Source organism: Zonotrichia albicollis, chromosome Z (genome assembly GCF_047830755.1).
Source record: "Zonotrichia albicollis isolate bZonAlb1 chromosome Z, bZonAlb1.hap1, whole genome shotgun sequence".
In the NCBI taxonomy this organism is placed as follows: Eukaryota; Metazoa; Chordata; class Aves; order Passeriformes; family Passerellidae; genus Zonotrichia; species Zonotrichia albicollis.
In genome coordinates, this window is record NC_133860.1 from 57040486 (window position 1) to 57058321 (window position 17836).

Genomic DNA, 17836 nt, shown 5'->3' on the forward strand with positions numbered 1-17836 from the left:
TATTATAGACACTGAAAATTATAAATATTTATTATGCAGGTAAAGGAGAACCCTTAATTCTAAAAATGTTCAAAATCTTAATTAGTTATGAAAAATCTATTGAGGTAAAATATTCAAAGGTGGTGAAGAGACTTAGGCTGTTATTCCAAGATTTAAAGCCATATCTAGCAAAAAGCTGAAATAATTCACTCTTGAGCATTGCGCAGATTGTTTGTTAGCACCTGGCATGCAGCTAGACTTTGTAGTACATGTGGATGTGCCATGGAGTGAATGAGGGTGATTGCATATCTCAGTTTGTTGTAATTGGAGGGCACAGTGGGGAGCTGTCTGCAGTCACCACACTCAAATGATTGGAGCTACCCAGTCAAGTGGTATTTGAGGCAAACAGGGTTAAATCTTACTGCCTTTCGGAGCCCTCATAACAGGAAAGGCAACATATTTCATATCTTTTCTCCAATGGGGGATTGTTGATCACTCAACTAGAGTGATCTGTTTTAATTAGAGGTTGGCTTTTTAGCAGAAACAAATATTCCATAATTCACCGGGGTAGGATGATGCAGACAATGTCTCCTGTGCATGCATTTATCCAATTTTTGTTTAGCAAGTCTTTTTTAAAAGGACTTGGAACAATTATTTCCTCCCCATTTCCCCCACCCCCTTGTTAAGGGTGTCAGCATAACACATTTTTCCTTCTTAATAATTACAGGAGACAATTTGAGGAAATGGTATCTCACTTTAATATGGGATCAGTGAAGGACCTTGCAGAACACATTGCAAAAGCTACATCAGAAACCAGGCAGAAAATGTTGAAGGAATTCTATGTTTCCAAGCATCCAGAGATGGAGTCTTTCTTCTCACTTGAAATACCAGCAGAAGCTTCACATAACTGTGAGGAAAGTGAACTGGGTACAACACGCTTCAGAAAAAGAAAATCCATTGTTAATTTTGCAAGATCCGAGTCTAGACCTTCATCAGATAAAGGACTGCTTCTGAGTGGAACTACAGAAACACAGACCCAGGAGGGCCATAAGAGAGAAGCAAAACAGCTTCGCAGGGACTCCTACTTGCAAGATATGCTTGTTGATGCAAAATATAAACAATCACCCACTATTGCTACTCGACATATCCAAAGAAGAAACAGTCAGGCATTCAAGGATTTTATGGCATCTGGCTCACGAAGCAGTAAATCAGAAATAATTGAGGTGCTGTCTGTAAAAAGTTGTGAAGGACAGCAAGACTCAGAAGAAACGCAGCTGCCAAAGGAAAGATCCGTGTCTCAGTCAGAAAATGGAGAAAGAAAAGCTCAGATTTGCAAGAAAAATTCTTTTGTGGACTTACTTGGAGATACCTCTATTCTCAGTGAAGTCTTCAGAAATGATGGAAATGGGTCTACGGGATCACCAAGGACATTTTCTTCAGTACAAGCAGAAAAATCAAAGGGGAGACCAAAAGATTTCTGGGATATGCTGAATGAACAGAATGAGGACAGCCTCAGAAAGCTCACAGATATAGCAGTCATAGAGAAGCTTTGCGAAAGAGCCCCTCATTCCACAGTGACAGACGAGAGAGAAGTGTGTGAAAGTTCTCTTTGGAAAAGAAATGAAACTTTTTTGTGGAAAAAATACAGTGCAGATGATTGAGATGAACTATCCACTGCTAAATCTTGTAGTGTAGTAAAATGAAAATTTTCTATGTAAGTTGCACTATAATTATTTTATTTGAACTTTGACAGCATTATGCCACAAAATATGGTAATTCCATGAATTTAAAGGTAAAATGATGAATTCATATTTATAGTGATACAGAATTTCATTTTACAAGTAATTATTTATAAGTGAATATGTATGCAATTACACATGCAGTGTATAGTACATATGTGCATAGTCATGCCTATGTACTGTATGTTGTAACCTATGATATAAAATGATTTTATATTAAATTTTTTTCAAATTTTCTGAATGTACTATACTTTCTTTAATTCTGATTATATTCCTCGGCTCAACAGAAGTACTAAGTAATTTTTTCCCTTTACTTCAATTTGGACACAAGCAGTCATCTCAACACAATTTAGGGATAACAGGATTTGACAATGATACTGCGTATATTTTCTGAGGTGCTGGAGACTGGAGGACTTCCTGACACAAAGATGATGTCTTTGTGCCTAGTAGCTTTTGATGGGTTCCCATCTTCCATGATTTTGCTCAGTCTCTGAAGCTGTGGACCTAAGAAATCTTCACAGTATCCTGTAATGGTGAGTTTCTCAGCTTGGTTGATGTGAAGAACCAAGTTTTTTTATTTGATCTTTCTCATTAAATTACATTGGGTGTCAAATTTCATCTCATCTACACTTTCATCTCCCTTTTTCTATAAACTTCTGTCATGTCTTTGTCAGGGAATATGCTGCACAGTATGTGTTGAAAATATGCAGTACAGTGTGTATGTGGTAAGGAATTTCAACATCTTGACAGGTTATAATCTTGAATTCTGGATGTAATAAAACTTCCAGATGAAAACTGTACTTCACAGATTGGAAGGGTGTAAGATACTCAGTGTCATATCTCATTTGCCAAATAGTCTGTCACATATTTCAGTGCTATGGGACCGTGTGAAGAGTAGCTTGTAACTAGAAGAGACCAGGACTTCATGTTGCTCTGGAAACCTTGACCCTGATTTTTGATTTTTGTAAGCATTAGTATACATATACATATATATATAGGTTTTCATTCAGTATACTGTATAATTTTTTTTATGTGAAGGGTAAATGTTATGGAATTTTAAAACCCTGGACCTTGAACCTGCACAGCAGCAGTCTGTGAATGGTGGTAGTTTTTGTGGTCTGGAAGACTGCCCACTGAAAAATAAGCTTAAATTTGATCTGGTGCAGCTTCTACTTTAGGTCATGGGAAGCTGTTGTAGACTATACTCTGTCTCTGTGGTAGCCATTGTGCACATATTATAAGTGGAAACCATCTGAAATCCTGACTGTGAAATCTGACTTAACTACCTGAAACAGGGAGCTGAGTATTTAACATAAATGTTAAGGAATAAAAGCTTTGGGTTTTACAGGTAGCTAACATAAGTAAGATTAATGTATTCCCTAACTTTTTCTTACTCTATGCTGTTACCACTTTACTATAGCAAATGGTATATTGGTCAGTTGGAACAGCTTTTCAAGAAGAAGTATGAACTAAGTAGAAGAGGAAGCTGTAAGCTCTTACTCATTGGTACATTGGAATTACATACAGCTAAAGGAAGTCAGCCTAAGCTAGGTAATATCTACACCCTCATTGATGTTAATAAATGTGAGATAAATTAAGGCCTTTTGTTCATCTCATCAGTATTGATTTTCTTTACAGGTTAGTGTCCTTAGGCTTAGAGAAGAAAACTGCTTATTGGGTAAGAAAGAGAAAGTTTGATGGAATAAAAACTCTGGTCATCAAATACTTTAAAAAAGAGGAAGGGAATAACCCCCTTATGTTAGCAAAAAGAGGAGTTAAGTGGTATAAATTGCACCAAAGATAACTGAAGTTAGATAATAAAGAAACCCTGTAGTATGCCAGTATTAGACATAATCAAAAATAAGAGAGAAAGGTACCTGCTGAAAATTGCATGGATGAAACTGTCCTTGTTTTAGGCCAGAAGGAGGGACTGATGACCACTACCTAAGGGGTAGAAGGGGCTGGATAACCTTGTTTAATTTCAACTGATATTGATGTACTGAAGGAAGGCTTCACCTTAGCACCATGTTTGTCAGTCATGGTGTGAATCGGTGCTTGATAGAGTGAAATCTGATTGGGATAGGTAAGATTTCTATTGATGACCAAATACAAAGCTGTCAACATTTTCTTGAAGTAATCAGGAAGCTATGTTTCTCTTACAAGGTGATGGTATGCATAAATCAAAACTTCCATAGATGTGCATGTTTTATGCCAAATACTGACAGTATATTTGTGGAAATCTATTTGTTATAAGCAATTGAATTGAGCTATGGGAGCATGTCTTGAAGTAAGATTTATGTCACTCTGTAGCTTCCTGCAAATTTAATATATTTTACAAAGAAATATCACTTAAGCCATAAATATTGAAACTTAGTGCCCTAGGGATCTGTTCATAAAATATTTTGGCTGTCAATACATCTGTATAATTTAAAAAAAATAAATCTACACAAATTTAAAAAGGAAGACTTTTACCTGTATTTGAGGACATAGTCTTCAAATATTAGAACTAAAGAGATCAATTCTGTCTTCTTAGAAATCTGTGGTTATCATTTTGTTTGGCTTTAAAAACAAAAATTATGGTGTGAAATTCATACTTCCATGTACAGGTTCCATGCAGGAAGGCATGAACTACGGGAAAACCATAATAACCTCCTGGCAAAAGGAAATAGCTTCATGATAGTTGTCACCTGATCGGAATAGAAATCGTCCAGGAGATGGAGTGTCATTGCTTTCATGTGGAAATTACTTGGTAGGTTTTACTATTCTTGATGGCAGCTCCCTTGTTTTTTTACTCATTGGTGTTCCCATAGGTCTGGCTGTGGGTCCCTGACTTTACAGGTGGTACCAGTATTTCCATTATTTCCTTCAACAGAAATTCTTTGACTGGAAAAAAACCAGGTTTCCCATGAAATAGTAAAAAAATTTGCCCTGTCTATGCTAACAAATGCAGCTATCCCAATCACAACCTTACAAGACCTAGGTAAAGACTCTGTGTGTTCTGAGTCTGATTTGCAGTGAATTTTACATCATAAGTTGTTTTGCAAACTGGGGCTATACTTAATACTGCATTTGGCAGTAGCTGAGTGCTACACAGATTCCATATTTGATCTGGGAGAGGGAGACTGTGTAATTTCAGGTAATGAATGTGTTTGAGAAAGTCAGGGTGTGAATGCAAACATTTGTCAACACATTAAGACTGTTTGAAAGGATACATTTTCTTATCTTTAGCAGGTCATGACTTTAAGCACCAGAAAGCAGACTGATGCCAGTGCCATGGCTTCAGTACAGGGTGTAAAAAACAGCATTATGAAGAGGAAAAGATTATTAGTAATAACATAATCAGAGTATCACAGGATAATTCAAAGGTGATAATACAGTTACTATGTAAGAAAATGATTACTTAAGTTACTTCCTTAGATATCTTAACAGATAGGAGAGGATTTTGTTCTTCCAAGAAAGCATTTAAGTGCCTTTGCTGCTACGTATTTTTCTATTCCTGCAGTGTCCTGCATATCTTTTTCACTGCATACCTTCCAGCTTATGCAACAAATGGTGTAATATTGGTACAATTACTCTCTCCTTGTGTTTGCACATTCCCCAGTTCAGTACATCTTGACTTGGTCCATTCTATAAAAAAAGAGTAATCATCACTTAAGTTGACATCAGGTCAGAATCTACCTTCCTTTTAAGGGTACCTGAAAAGTAGATAATTGGCTAGGGATGATTAAGGAGATGCAATTTCTGCTGTCGAAACTGGATGTCTAGATTGCAGATGAGAGAGGTAGGAGTGATTCAGAGCATTTAAGAGATATGTCTTATGTCCTGTAGATCTTGTGTGAATCATAGCAGTGTCAGCTAATTCTGAAAGAGGAAGAGAGTACATCTAAACAGATGATTGGAGGTCTTCGGAATTGTTTGCTGGGCATCCTAACCTTTGTTTAGTTGGCATCAGAAAGCTGAATCTCCTTTTCAAAGATCATGTGAAGACTGCTCTGAAACAAAAGATGTAGTTGAACATAAGCATGATGTATATGCATGATACTTGAAGACAGATTGTTTCAGTTGTTCTCAGAGGTTTGCCTGAGCTAAGAGGATGCAATTGAGTGATCAGAACCTGACCCAGTGTCTGTGTCAACACTGTATGACTGAATTGAGACTGTGTACACAACTTGCACAAGCTGGAGCATAAGCAGGCCCACTCACTAAAGCATTGTTTTCTGAAAATATGCAGAGACAGTTTAATTACATTAAAATTTGCATTGGTCTGTTGTAATGTGTCACAATGGCTGAATGTTATTTGTATATTTAGAAGCAGCATTCTCAGTCCCTAACACTGTAGCTGGTGAAGACAATGGCTTATCAGTGGAGATAGCTGGGATGCTAAACAAGTATCACCTAGCCTCAGAGTGAATCTGTTTTTTCTTCAACAGAACTGTACTGGAGGGGTTTTATTTCCCTTTGTTGGTATTGAGTTGTTTCCATCATGTGTATGTTCATGTAAACGTGATTTACTGTATCATCCTGAAAATCATTCTGTGCTATGCTACTTACTTTAGAAACAAATAGTATATGTCTATTTATATTGTTTGAGGTAAGTGCATGCAACGGTCATCAGCCCTTGCCTCTCCATGATTCAGACTATGATGGAACATCTGTGACAGTTTCTGCTTGTTCTGGTTTATAATTCTGCAGCAAGGAAAACTTTCATACTGTGGTCTGATTGGAAATGTAATTTAATTACCTCTGAGAAAGCTGATTCCTTAAAACATCTCTTTTGTGCTTTTGTCTCTTCACCTACACAGCAAACTCAGAGACTGGTCCCTCAATATATTTATACAGTAACAGCATAACTAGAGGCATTTATGCTCATCTTGCCTTTCTGCCCTCACTGTTTTGTAGTTGTGGTTATATATATGGCTGTAATTACAATACGCTAATTCTAATTTAAGAGTCACATACTTGGAGTATTGAGGAATCTCCTAGTAAAATATTGAGGTCCTGTTCTGCTTCTGATGCGTCACTCTGCACTATTTAGAAAAAAGAGAACCTTTGTTGCTTCTAACGGACATTTCCTATACATTGCTATGTGCCCTAATCATTAGAGTTAGATAATTTATATTTAATATATATGTACTTACTCATGTACTGTCTTTATATTATATACTATACATACCTATGTATATATAAATTAGAATTATGCAATATAATCAACTTCTAGCATACAGTTCAAGACATTATGATTATGAAATAAGTATTTTATGCCTGAGGCAAGAGAAATATTAGGTATTTTATCTTAATATTTGACATACTGCTGTTTGATCCTTGGGAACACAGAACAATTTTGTGGTTTAGAATTTTGTGGTTCTATCAAATTGTAACTGGGTAATTTGCCATCTGATGGTCTTCTATGTCAAACCTTTAGACTGATGAGAAACAAATGAGAAGTGGTAACATCAGAAATACCTGAATTCAGTGCCATTCATCTCTCTGATTCTTTGTAAACTGCACAGAAGAGAATGTGCAGTTCCTTCCTTTGTACTTAGACTGTGCAGTCTGTTTTTAGGTTGGACTAAACTGTGGTATTTCTCTTGAAACATTTCTGGATCAATTAAGGAATTTTCTTTGTAAATTCCATTTTCACTAAAAGAAATAGAAGCTTAAAAGTAACAGTTGGACTTCCTAGTGCTTATGTAATGAAAAAGTTAAAATAAGAATTTAATATTTAATAATTAATATATAATTAAATAATCCTCATTAGTAATGAGAAAAGCTGTTTATAGTGGTGGGAGTTTTTAAAATGTTTTCATTTACCCTTTGGTTCAAGCATTCTATGCATTAAGGTTCGTGAATGCCAGTGAAAGGAATAACCTGACTAGTGACTGGAAAAGCCAAAGACATTAAACTTGTTTGCATCTGGAGACCCTGATGTCCAGTGTCAAAACTACCACCCCTACCCTAAAAAAAGGTAAAGGTTTAGGCCTTTTTGCAGAGTTCACTCTACATGGTTAGGTATTTAGGCTGTGATGATAGATTGAGTGTGGTTACAGTTTTTCATCTCATACATGAAGTCTTTGCTTCTAACCATGAGAAGAGACATTTGTAACCTGGTAGTCTGGTAGGTAGTAGGATGATATCTCTGAAAATAAAAAATCCTGGTAAGAAAACAATTTATGAAGTTCTAGGGGAATTTAAAAAATAGATCAAGACACTTTTATTTTACTTACCTCACCATCAACATCTCAACATCTTAGAAGATAGTGTGTTTAAGACGCAGAGTGACCAATAAAACCCTCTGTAATTGAGTTGCTATACTTTAAGCATGTCACTTTTTAAGCAAAAGTTTATGTTTTGTTGTTTTATTCCTTCAGGAATGAGAAGTGGGTATTCGAAACCTCTGGGAAGCCTCAGTGAATCTGGTCTTCCTGTCAGCAGAGAACTTTCATTTTTAACCTTGCAGGATTACAGCATGACAGATTAGAAGTTTCTGATCTGTGTCTGGCTTTATCTTTTGGTTTTCAGTTGGTGAACTGGGAACTAACTAGAAGAGGTTATAACTACCCAGTAGCTAGGTTGGGATGCACTGAGATAGTAGCCCACAGTGCAACTGTGCTTCACAGCTGCAGAGGCTGCTGCTGGTCTGTGGTGCAACCTGGGGTTTCTTCTCCTTGGCCTTGTGCTCAGACAGAGGGGAAAAACTGTAAATCTTAAGGGAGAGAGATAAAATGATCTCTTTAGAAATGTGGTGATCTGCAGAGAAGGGAGGGTGATGTCTCTGTGAAAAGTTAGTATTGCTAAGCATACAGTAGAAGACTAGACAGGATGCATGAGCAGTTGTAATGCTGTAATTTTCTAGCTTCTGAGTGTTTTTATAACTTTATCATTTCTTGCGCAGTTCTGAAAAGGTGATTTTTGAAAACTTTCAAACAAAACCGTAAAGAGAAGGGTACTCCTTTACTCAGAAGTGATTGATTCCTGTGTGGATCATTATGAAAATTTGGAATCACAATTCCAATTACTTGACCAATTGGAGTTGCTGATAGCACTGGATTACAGTCTCTTTTGTAGACTAGCCAGTTAGGAGAGGAAAGGATGTAGTTGTTAGTAGATGTCACAGAAACTGGTTGAAAACAAAAGAGTGCAGGCATCTGTGAAATCTTGGTTCTATTCTACAGTCTGGAGACAGTTTTGTGTATTTAACACAGTGGATCATTATGCCCTGCCTTGTTGCATCTGTCTCTTGAAGTCTGCTCTGCTTTCTATTTCTTTCTTGTTAGCCCAAGCTCTTCTTTCCAAGCTAATGAGCTTCCTCAGTGTTCTGCATGGGCACCATCAATGAGTATTGATGGAACAACAGGCAGGATTTCTCAGCTCTCAGTTCTGGTGCCACAGCAGTTTCCGGAGGCCAGTACCATAAATTGCATGAAAAGACCCAAAATGCTCTATAAATCCTTTTGTAATTGTGGAGTCACTCAGTTCATCTGTGGGAAGGACATGCATTTAGTCTGGTGATGGAGGAAGTGTATGAGTCAAGGTAGTAATCTGTTTTAGTAGAGTGTTCAGAAAATAATTTTGTTCTCTCTAGGAGATTTGCATGAAGTATGGGTAAAGCATAGTGTTTAGAACCTGGCCAAAATTTGGCATGTTTTCAGAAGGCTGTTACTGGGCATGATTGCTTGCAGTAAGGTAACCCTTCTTACCACCCACAGTTATCTCTCCCCAAACATGCAAACAAAATAGATTCTCAGTGAAATGGCTATAGAAAAAACATGAGGGAAAGTGAGATTGATCCCCTTTAGTCCCCTCTTCAGAAAGCTGTTTTAGTTGAAACTTAGGAAAAAAAATTTAGCCTGATAGACATGCAGCAGGAAGAATTTCAACTTGAGCACTTAGTTTGACAAAGTTATGAGCAACTGAATTAGGGTCCTCTAACAGAAAGTGTTATACAAACTTCATTGGTGGAAGTATCACCAATGTGTATGATATGAATATAGGTGTACATTTGTATGCATAAGCAGATAGTATCAATGACTCAGTTGTGTGATGGTATTACTGATCAGGTACGAGGCAATAGAAACGGCACAGGAGTCAGTCTGTAAGCACCTTTGCTTGTCCTATTTAAGCTTTGCAGGAGCAGTTCAACAGTGGTGCTCCAGTTGTAATACAGGAGGACTACTTACTTGTTGAAGACAGCAAAGCTATTTCTTTTAGTCCAGCATAAAGGAAATATTTAAGGAGAGGAGCTGCTGAGCAGGAGTCTGCCTGCTATTTCATTGTTTAAGTGTCTCATTGTTTAAAAAATCATTTGGTGTAAGGCTGTGAAGAATTAAGCTTAGTGGCGGGTATTGAACTGTGGGCTAACAGCTGTGGAAGGGTTTTCCCTTTGCCTTTTCTGTGTGTAGTTTGTTCCCAACAGCCATACAGTATAGGTCCTCTGCTTAGGAGAGGAAAGAATGTGAGTTTTTAATATGCAATAAACTTATCTTCTTGGTTTACTTCTTTTTATAATTATAATGTAAAATAATATTTGAAACACTCAGTGATTTTAGCTTAACTAAACAAGTAGTAACAGAACCAACATTAGTCTCTAGGAAAATTGTGGGAAGGACTTCTCATCTCCCTGTGCAGTAAAAATAGCTTTAATATGTTTGCATCAGCAGTTTCTCCTCTTGAAAGTATGTAGATGGCACAAGCTTTTTGCTATTTCTCTTTGGCATGATATGCACATACTGTAGTAATCCATTTTTTTCATCAGTGTGTTACTAATAATGAGCCACCTAAGCTCTGAAAACCTCCCTCTGCTCTTAGCTGTAAAAGAATGCTTAAAGGATTTAGGGATGTCAGTCATCATCTGGTTTTTTAGCAGGGGTGTGTGTATGTGTGCGCAGGGACGAGGGGAAGAGAGCCCAAGCTGGAGTTCAGAAATTACACTCTGTGTGTGGTCTGAGGTTATTTCTCATTTCATGAAGTGCATGCTTCATTCCTGGCTCAGACAAACTTGCGCGTCACTGAATAAGTCCCTTATCCAGTTTCCAAAACACTGAAGAGATTTGAAAGGGCTCCATGGGTGGACTGCTACTATCAGCAAAAGCAAATAAGCTAGCCTATTTAGTTAAGCATTTTTTAATACTTAAGCAGAATAACTGATAGCAACACTTGAACAGTTGTGGCCAGCCAAGGGAAGAGAAGGAAGAGAAAAAACCACACAAGTTTAAGCAGTCATACATTAATTAACATTAAAGGCTACATTATAGTTCCTGGTGTGTGAAGGTGCTGCCTGATCAGTCCAGGAAGAACACTAGGGAATGATTAGGGAATGAACTGCCTGTGCTTCTAACAGTCCCCAGTGGTCTGCTGGTCACAGTTTATTCAGTATTTCACCTTCCTTTAATCAAAAGTTGTGTAAAATTATTATTGTAAGCCCCAGAAAGATCTATCTAAAGAATCCTCTTATCAAGCTGGTTTGCTGTCCAAAATACATAAATGGCTCTACCCTGGAATACTACAAATGTCTAGCAACAAAGCATTATTGTAGCAAATTTTAGCTCTGTAATAAATCTCAGTATCCAAAATAAATGATGGTTCATTTCGTGGCAGAAAGAAAATACAGCAAACAAACAAAATATTACTGTTCATTAAATTTGAAATTGTTTGGCCAGAATGTGGTTGAGTACTCCAAATCCTATTTTCCATCCACTATTCAATAATCAGAATATCTCTAATCTTGATACATTGATTCCAAACAAGCAGTGTAGCTAGCTCTGCAATTGCCAGGCCCATGTATTTAAAGATTAACTCTATTATAGCTCTGAACTAAATTGAAACAAAAGAATCTCTTTTAAAGAGATTAAAGACATAAGTCTTTTAAAGACAGAAGTCTTGTATCCTGAGAGATCAGGATCTGTGAAAACCTAGGCAGGGCAAAATGTGGTAACATAATTTGATGAAAGCATTCTGTGACAGATATGCAACAATGGTCTCCTTACCTTGGGTAGTACAGCCTGGGTCCACACCTCTCCGAGGTCTAGCAGGGTGCATGGCTAGAGGCCTTTGCCCAAGGATTGAGGTTCCTTGTGGCATGAGAGAGGAAATCATCAGGTTGTGGATAGGGGCTTTTGCTGAAACCTTTGCAACCCAGAATGCAACTTCAAATACTTCTCACCTCCCAGTACCAATGTTAAATTAGGAACCAAGGGTCTCATGCTCTGAATAAACAGTTGAGAAATGAATGTTGCCAAGAGCCTGTTGAATTGTGGGAAAGAGGCTAGAGGTATTTGATGGTTTTGTTTCTTTTGTGACATTAGCAACTCTTACTTGCCTAGTGTGGGCCAAAGACAGATGAATTGCCAAGCCATGTTGCGTGTTGTCTTTTCAGGATGCATGGATCCAGAAAGAACTGGTGACTGTGTAGCTCTTGTCTGTGTTCACAGGCAACTGCCACAGGTTGTCTCCATCACATCTTCAGTGTGGGAAATAAGGGACCGGTTTAGCCTTCCCTTTGATGGCATATTTGCCTCTGTGCTTCGTTTCCCCCTCCCCACAGGGAAAATGAAGCTCAAGGCAAGCAAACTGCATGTGCAAAAACTCTGTGATGGACACCCATGTTGACATAGAGACCTTACCTGTGAAACTGTTCTTCCTTTCTTAGATTGTGTAATGTGTGATCTGCCTGCAGGAGATTTCCTGCTGTACTGCTTGACAGATCTGATGAACAGTAGGCACTGAAGAGAGTTGTGGCATGAACCACATTCAAGGATGAATGCCATGAAAATCCCTAAAGCATGTGCAGTTACTCTCTGGTTGGGTTGGAGACAATATAGACCGTGAAAATAATTTTTTAGGGCATCCATAATGAAAGTTAAGGGTAAACAAATCTGGACAGTGAAACAAGTTAGCTGATGGGGAAAGGTGGCATTTGAAGAAATTTTTAGGGTATACTAGGGATCTATAACAAACAATACCACAAAAGGTTCACAGGGATTTGAATAATAAAATACTAATTTACTGCAAGCCATGTCCTTGAATGACAGCAATTTATGCTGAATATTTTCACATTTTCACCAGCTCCAAAGCTGAAGATTGTTGTATTGCTGTTTATTTAGTCTGACTTGTTCTGGACAAGGTATTAGTCTTTCATTCCTTTGTGCTTAAAGCACACCAGTGTGTCCAGCTGCGGAATATAGGGCTTTTCTTAGCAGTTGTCTACATTAGTGTCTGGCTAGTAAGACCAAGCTCTCCTGCCAGACTTCAACAACACTGTCCAGACAAGGCTTTCCCAGAGTTGGATGAGCCTAGGAAATAAACCCAACAAACCCAAAACCAGCTTAGAGAAATCTTTGCCAGTTTCAAATACCACACTTTAAAGAGCTTCTGCTTCTGAAGCTAGCAATCAGGAAACCTCTCTCTGTCTGGAAAAGGGCTCTGAACCAACCGGTGTTATAGGACCTGATGCTAAGTTCTTGGTGGTAAATGACCACATTACTCTTTGGGGCCTCTGGGTGTCGAGGAAAAGATGCATGTGAGGAAAGCTGCCAGCTGAAAGCATGGATATGTTTTGAACACTGGAGGTAGTTTTGTAGCCTGAGCCTGTTTCTGATTAAAATAAGAGTCCTTCAGATGAATGGAATGTAAACCACATACCAATTATTGGAATCCCATAAAGGAAACTCCCTTTTCCGTCTGTCTATTCATCCATCTGCCCACCCACAAAAGTACAGTGTCTCAGAAATATCCCTCAGCAGAAATGATGGAAAAATTCAGTGCTTGTTTGCTTTTTCCTTACCTCCCAGGTGCTGGATGACGACTAAAGAGATGGAATTGCAGTGAAGCCACTTAAACAGTTATCAAGGAAATGGACCTTCTAATTAAAAGGATAGTATTTCCTGGCACAAGAGAAAACAAACTAAGTCAAATCTTGAGGCTTTCCTCAAGCAAACTCCTGTGGCAATCTGACTGTGTGAGGGCTGCAGGAACAGGTCTTAGAGTAAGACCCACTCTAAGTGAAAGCATTAGATCTGTGCACTCATTAGAGCAAAGTACTAAGACATGCATAAACCTGTTTCATTTGGCAAATCTCTCGCTCCTTTGTGTTCCCATAGCACTTTTCATTGAGGCTTTTCCATATAATTGATTGCAGTAATTAATGTTCCCATTGCTTACTTTTGTGATGCGGAAGGAGTTGCTCCCAGGTCAGCTTTGCGTTTTATGTGTTACAGTGTCTGTTTTACAGATGGTAAAACTAAGAAAGTTCAGAAACAGCAAATCAGTACTGGGGTATGTTAGAGTCCCATTCCTGTCTCTGACCACAATAAACAGTGCTTCTCCTAAGTATGCTCTAATCTCAAACACACTGCTTAAACTGAGATCTTCCTTACATGAGTGAAGGCAATAGATCTGCTTTCATGAGCACTCTCTAACATCCCTGACACCACATTAAGGAATCTAGATCTGTGGAAGAGGTAATGCTATGAAATGCTTTTTCCATTGCTACTGTAATTGCAGGACAGTTCAGTCTCATTGCAAAAGGCAGCCCTTGGGCAGCTGGAAGAACTTCTAAATGTTAATGGTTTGGGCAAGATTTGGGTCTACAGTAGTATTATGGTCTAGTTCATGGTAATTAGTTTTTGATACTCTGCTCGCCTCTAGAGGGATAATTTATACAGGCTGAAGCAGTAACCACGGGATTTTAAGCAAGACTGCCTGCTCTTCAATCTTCTTGCCAGGTAGTTCTTTCCTATTTGGCAAGGCCTTTAAGTAATGAGGTTTTGTAGCTCTTTGGAAACATTTTCTCTTTTAACCTCCATGATTTTCCTTCTCTCTGGGCGATACATGTAAGGTATGTTTTTTCTGCTTGAATAAATAAGGGTAGAAGATCCTGGTAATAAACACCGCTCAACCACTGAAGTGAGAAGCTCTGAGGAAAATGTGCCAAAGGCAAGTGAGAGAGAAAAATGCAGAAAAGCCAAAACAGCATTTTGTGCATAAGATTTATCCATAATTTAAAATCTCTTAAATGCTAAGAATTCTTCTCATGAATCTTGTCATATTTACTCAAAGTAATGACTGCATTGTAAAAAAAATAAGATTATGACTCTGAAATTCCCAAAAGCCAGTAGGTCTTTCTTGGCTTTTTCTGCTTTCTTCTTGACACTCTGTGAGGATTTTCTGTATTCTCCAACTCATTCCCAGACTATATCTTCATGTTTTTCAGGATATGTGTATTAAATCTGAAAAAAAACATTAAACAGAAAAGGTGACAATTTACTACAGAGAGCAAATAATGTTCCGTAAGCAGTAACTGCTTCAGGAAATGTTCTTAACATTAGTTCATATATTCTTTATGTTTAAAGTGTACCTCTCTGTAACTTCAGAGGACAATAGGCATCTTGGTGCGTCTATGTGAAGGCCTGAGTTACTGTTTCAAAGTCATTTATACGCTTTATCCAACAGCATACATCCATCCTTCAGGTCCTCAGCTCTGTCCTGGCCCTTTGCCTCCAGTCACTGTGGCCACTCTCACCCAGCTGAAGTGTTTCTTGTCTCCTCAGGATGTTCCCATTACCAGCTTATTGGCAGTTGTCCACTTGGAGTGAGGTTGACTTGCTGGACCCCAATGAAAAGTAATTTTTTTAAACTCATCTGTGCCTAGTGATATTACAATTGAAGGATATATTTCTGTTAATTTCTCCTTTTGTCTTTGAGGTGACTATCAGAAACTTTCAGTGTAGAACCTTGTCTAGAGATCACCCTGATGTCAAAAGCCATTTTAATATTAGGCTAACATAGGTGTTGACCAATTTCCCTGACAAAGTCCTTTGCACCATTTAAGCACATATGGCAAATATTACTGGCAGTAAAATGTTGCGTAACGCCTTTGTGGCCTTACTCTGGTAGCATACATATCTGTCATGGGATTTTCTGCTTGCTGTATTCTAATAAAATAGTGAAGGAAGCAAAATGCTGTAATTACCAAGATCTATGGCTGTAATCTACAACAAAACTGATTTTGCCTTCCAGTCTTATGTGAAAAAAGAAAAGATTGTGCACCAGTGTACCTGTCCTCTCTAGCAAGATTTCTTCTAATTCCTTCCTGGAGTTGTTGCTCTGCAGCTGTTTCATCAAAGTTCAACAAACTGAGTTAGTTATAATAATTTACATATATTCTTCAATGTATACAGGAAGCTGAGACGTCAGAAGACTGCAGTGTACTGGAATGACTGGTAAATGTTTGGTGTAAAGTTGTAAAATTATCTGAATGAGTACTGATGGTTGCTGTGTGCCACTTGAGAAGCCAGCTGAGACTAGTTAGTCATTATAAATCTGATCTTCATATAGCTTTGTATTAAGTAATAACTACTGTCACAGTTTATGGTGAATCTGAGTTATGAGTAGTTCACATGTGCTGTTAGTAAAAATGTGTTTCCAAATGGAGAACAAAAGAAACAAAGGAAATTCTGGCTGTTTGATCCAATTAAGAATGTCAAGAGCTGTGTAGAACTGCACAGTTTCAATGTTTTGTACCCTTGGTTAATGTGTGGTATAGGAAAGAAGGCAACCATTGGCTGACGTGGCCCTAAAATGTTATACTAGAAATTACTGGATTAGTGGTGATGGTAACTACAGGCAGGGAGCTGCAACAATGACATTTCATCTCTGCAGCAAATAACGGGTCAAAGAGAAAGCACAAAGACCACATTCAGAAACTCTGTCCTTTTGTTGTGGGAAACAGCCTCAAATGCAAATGCTTATTGGTTTGAACAGACCTTGAAAAAAATGCTGGAAATTTAAACATATTCAGAAAATACACTGGTTTGTGTGAGCCTTTCAGAAATAAAATGCCATGGTGTTCTGGATTTGTGAGATTACAGATAACAATACAGAACTGGTTGAAAATGTTGCAATTCTGCAGCTGCTGTGTGACATAACAATAATCAACATGTTAAATGAGAGTTAAAACAGAGCTTGATATAACCTCCATGCTTCCTCCAGCTTCACAGCAAGACTCTGAAGGATGACCTAAAGGAGTGAATATGCAAAAAATCTAGATGCTATGAGCAACTTAAACAGAAGAAATCCCTCACTTTCTCTTGGGTGTTATTACAGTGAAGTTCTCATGTAGTTGTAAAAAGCTGACACTAAAAGTCTCTTGTGAAGTACAGGAGTGTTGAGTTCTTTGGCAGACAGCAGAAAAAAAATTAATCTGATCTGCAGAAGTGCAGAATATCCAGGCAGCTTACAATGAAACCTGTATTATGTACTGAATCTTACCACCTTCCTTCACTCAAGCTTTGGTCTGAATGACTGACTCATTATGCTCCTGAATTTGTAGGCTGTAGCAGGCATGTAGTGTTAGTGAATATGGCCAAAGTGCCTGAGGACACAGAAAGAAGGAGGGGGGAAAAATAATTCCTGCCTGAATGAAAATGGAGCTTCAGTTTCATTTGTGTCAGTGTTGGATCAAAACTTCTGGGAAGTCTGAGAAGCCCATTGTAGGTTTATCCACATGGATTAAATTCATACCATGTGCAGGAAGGTCCCTCCACTCCTTTCATTTCAGTCTTCCACATCAGCAGAATGTCACAGTGCTTGACAGAGGAACTTAGTGGTTATTAATGGCTGCTGGGTAAGAAATTATTTTCTTGTATTGCTAATAACCAGTTTCTAAACCTTGCTCTAGGAGTACATGTGAAGGTCTTACGAGAATGACAGAAGAAAATATGGTAATTTATGGTACCAACTATTAGGATAGTAATTTCAAGCTATCAGTCAAGTTACATGTTAGTTGTTTGCCAGTGGAAGAAGGAAGTAGCAGTGGTGACAAGGAAATGGCAACAATTATTTTGTGTCATAGTCTGATATGATGGGGTAAGATCTAATACAGTCCCACAATGTCTAAACAGTTATGGCAAAAGGATTGACTCATATACTGGAAAAACTACTCGTAGTATTCTTTAGTTGAAAGCAAGTTAGAGTAGTTAATTTGTTTTTTTCAGGTAGTTGTTGCCATGAATTGTGGGTCTCCTATGCTTCAAATAGCATCAGGTTCTTGGGAAGCTGCTGAATCAGAACTCTCTGACAGATGTAACCAGATACTCATATACAACTAGGAGGGAAAATACCCC

At 38.1% G+C, this 17836-nt stretch overlaps 1 protein-coding gene across 1 annotated transcript in view; it reads left to right on the forward strand.

Annotated features, from left to right (window-relative positions):
• The window catches only part of ERCC6L2 (ERCC excision repair 6 like 2), a 69938-nt gene extending 53435 nt beyond the window's left edge, over nt 1–16503 (forward strand). Inside the window, exon 19 of the mRNA XM_074532216.1 lies at nt 707–16503. Within this exon, the coding sequence (XP_074388317.1) occupies nt 707–1640 (934 nt within the window). The 3' untranslated portion in view covers nt 1641–16503. The remainder of the gene's footprint in view (nt 1–706) is intronic.
• Nucleotides 16504–17836: the final 1333 nt, after the last annotated feature.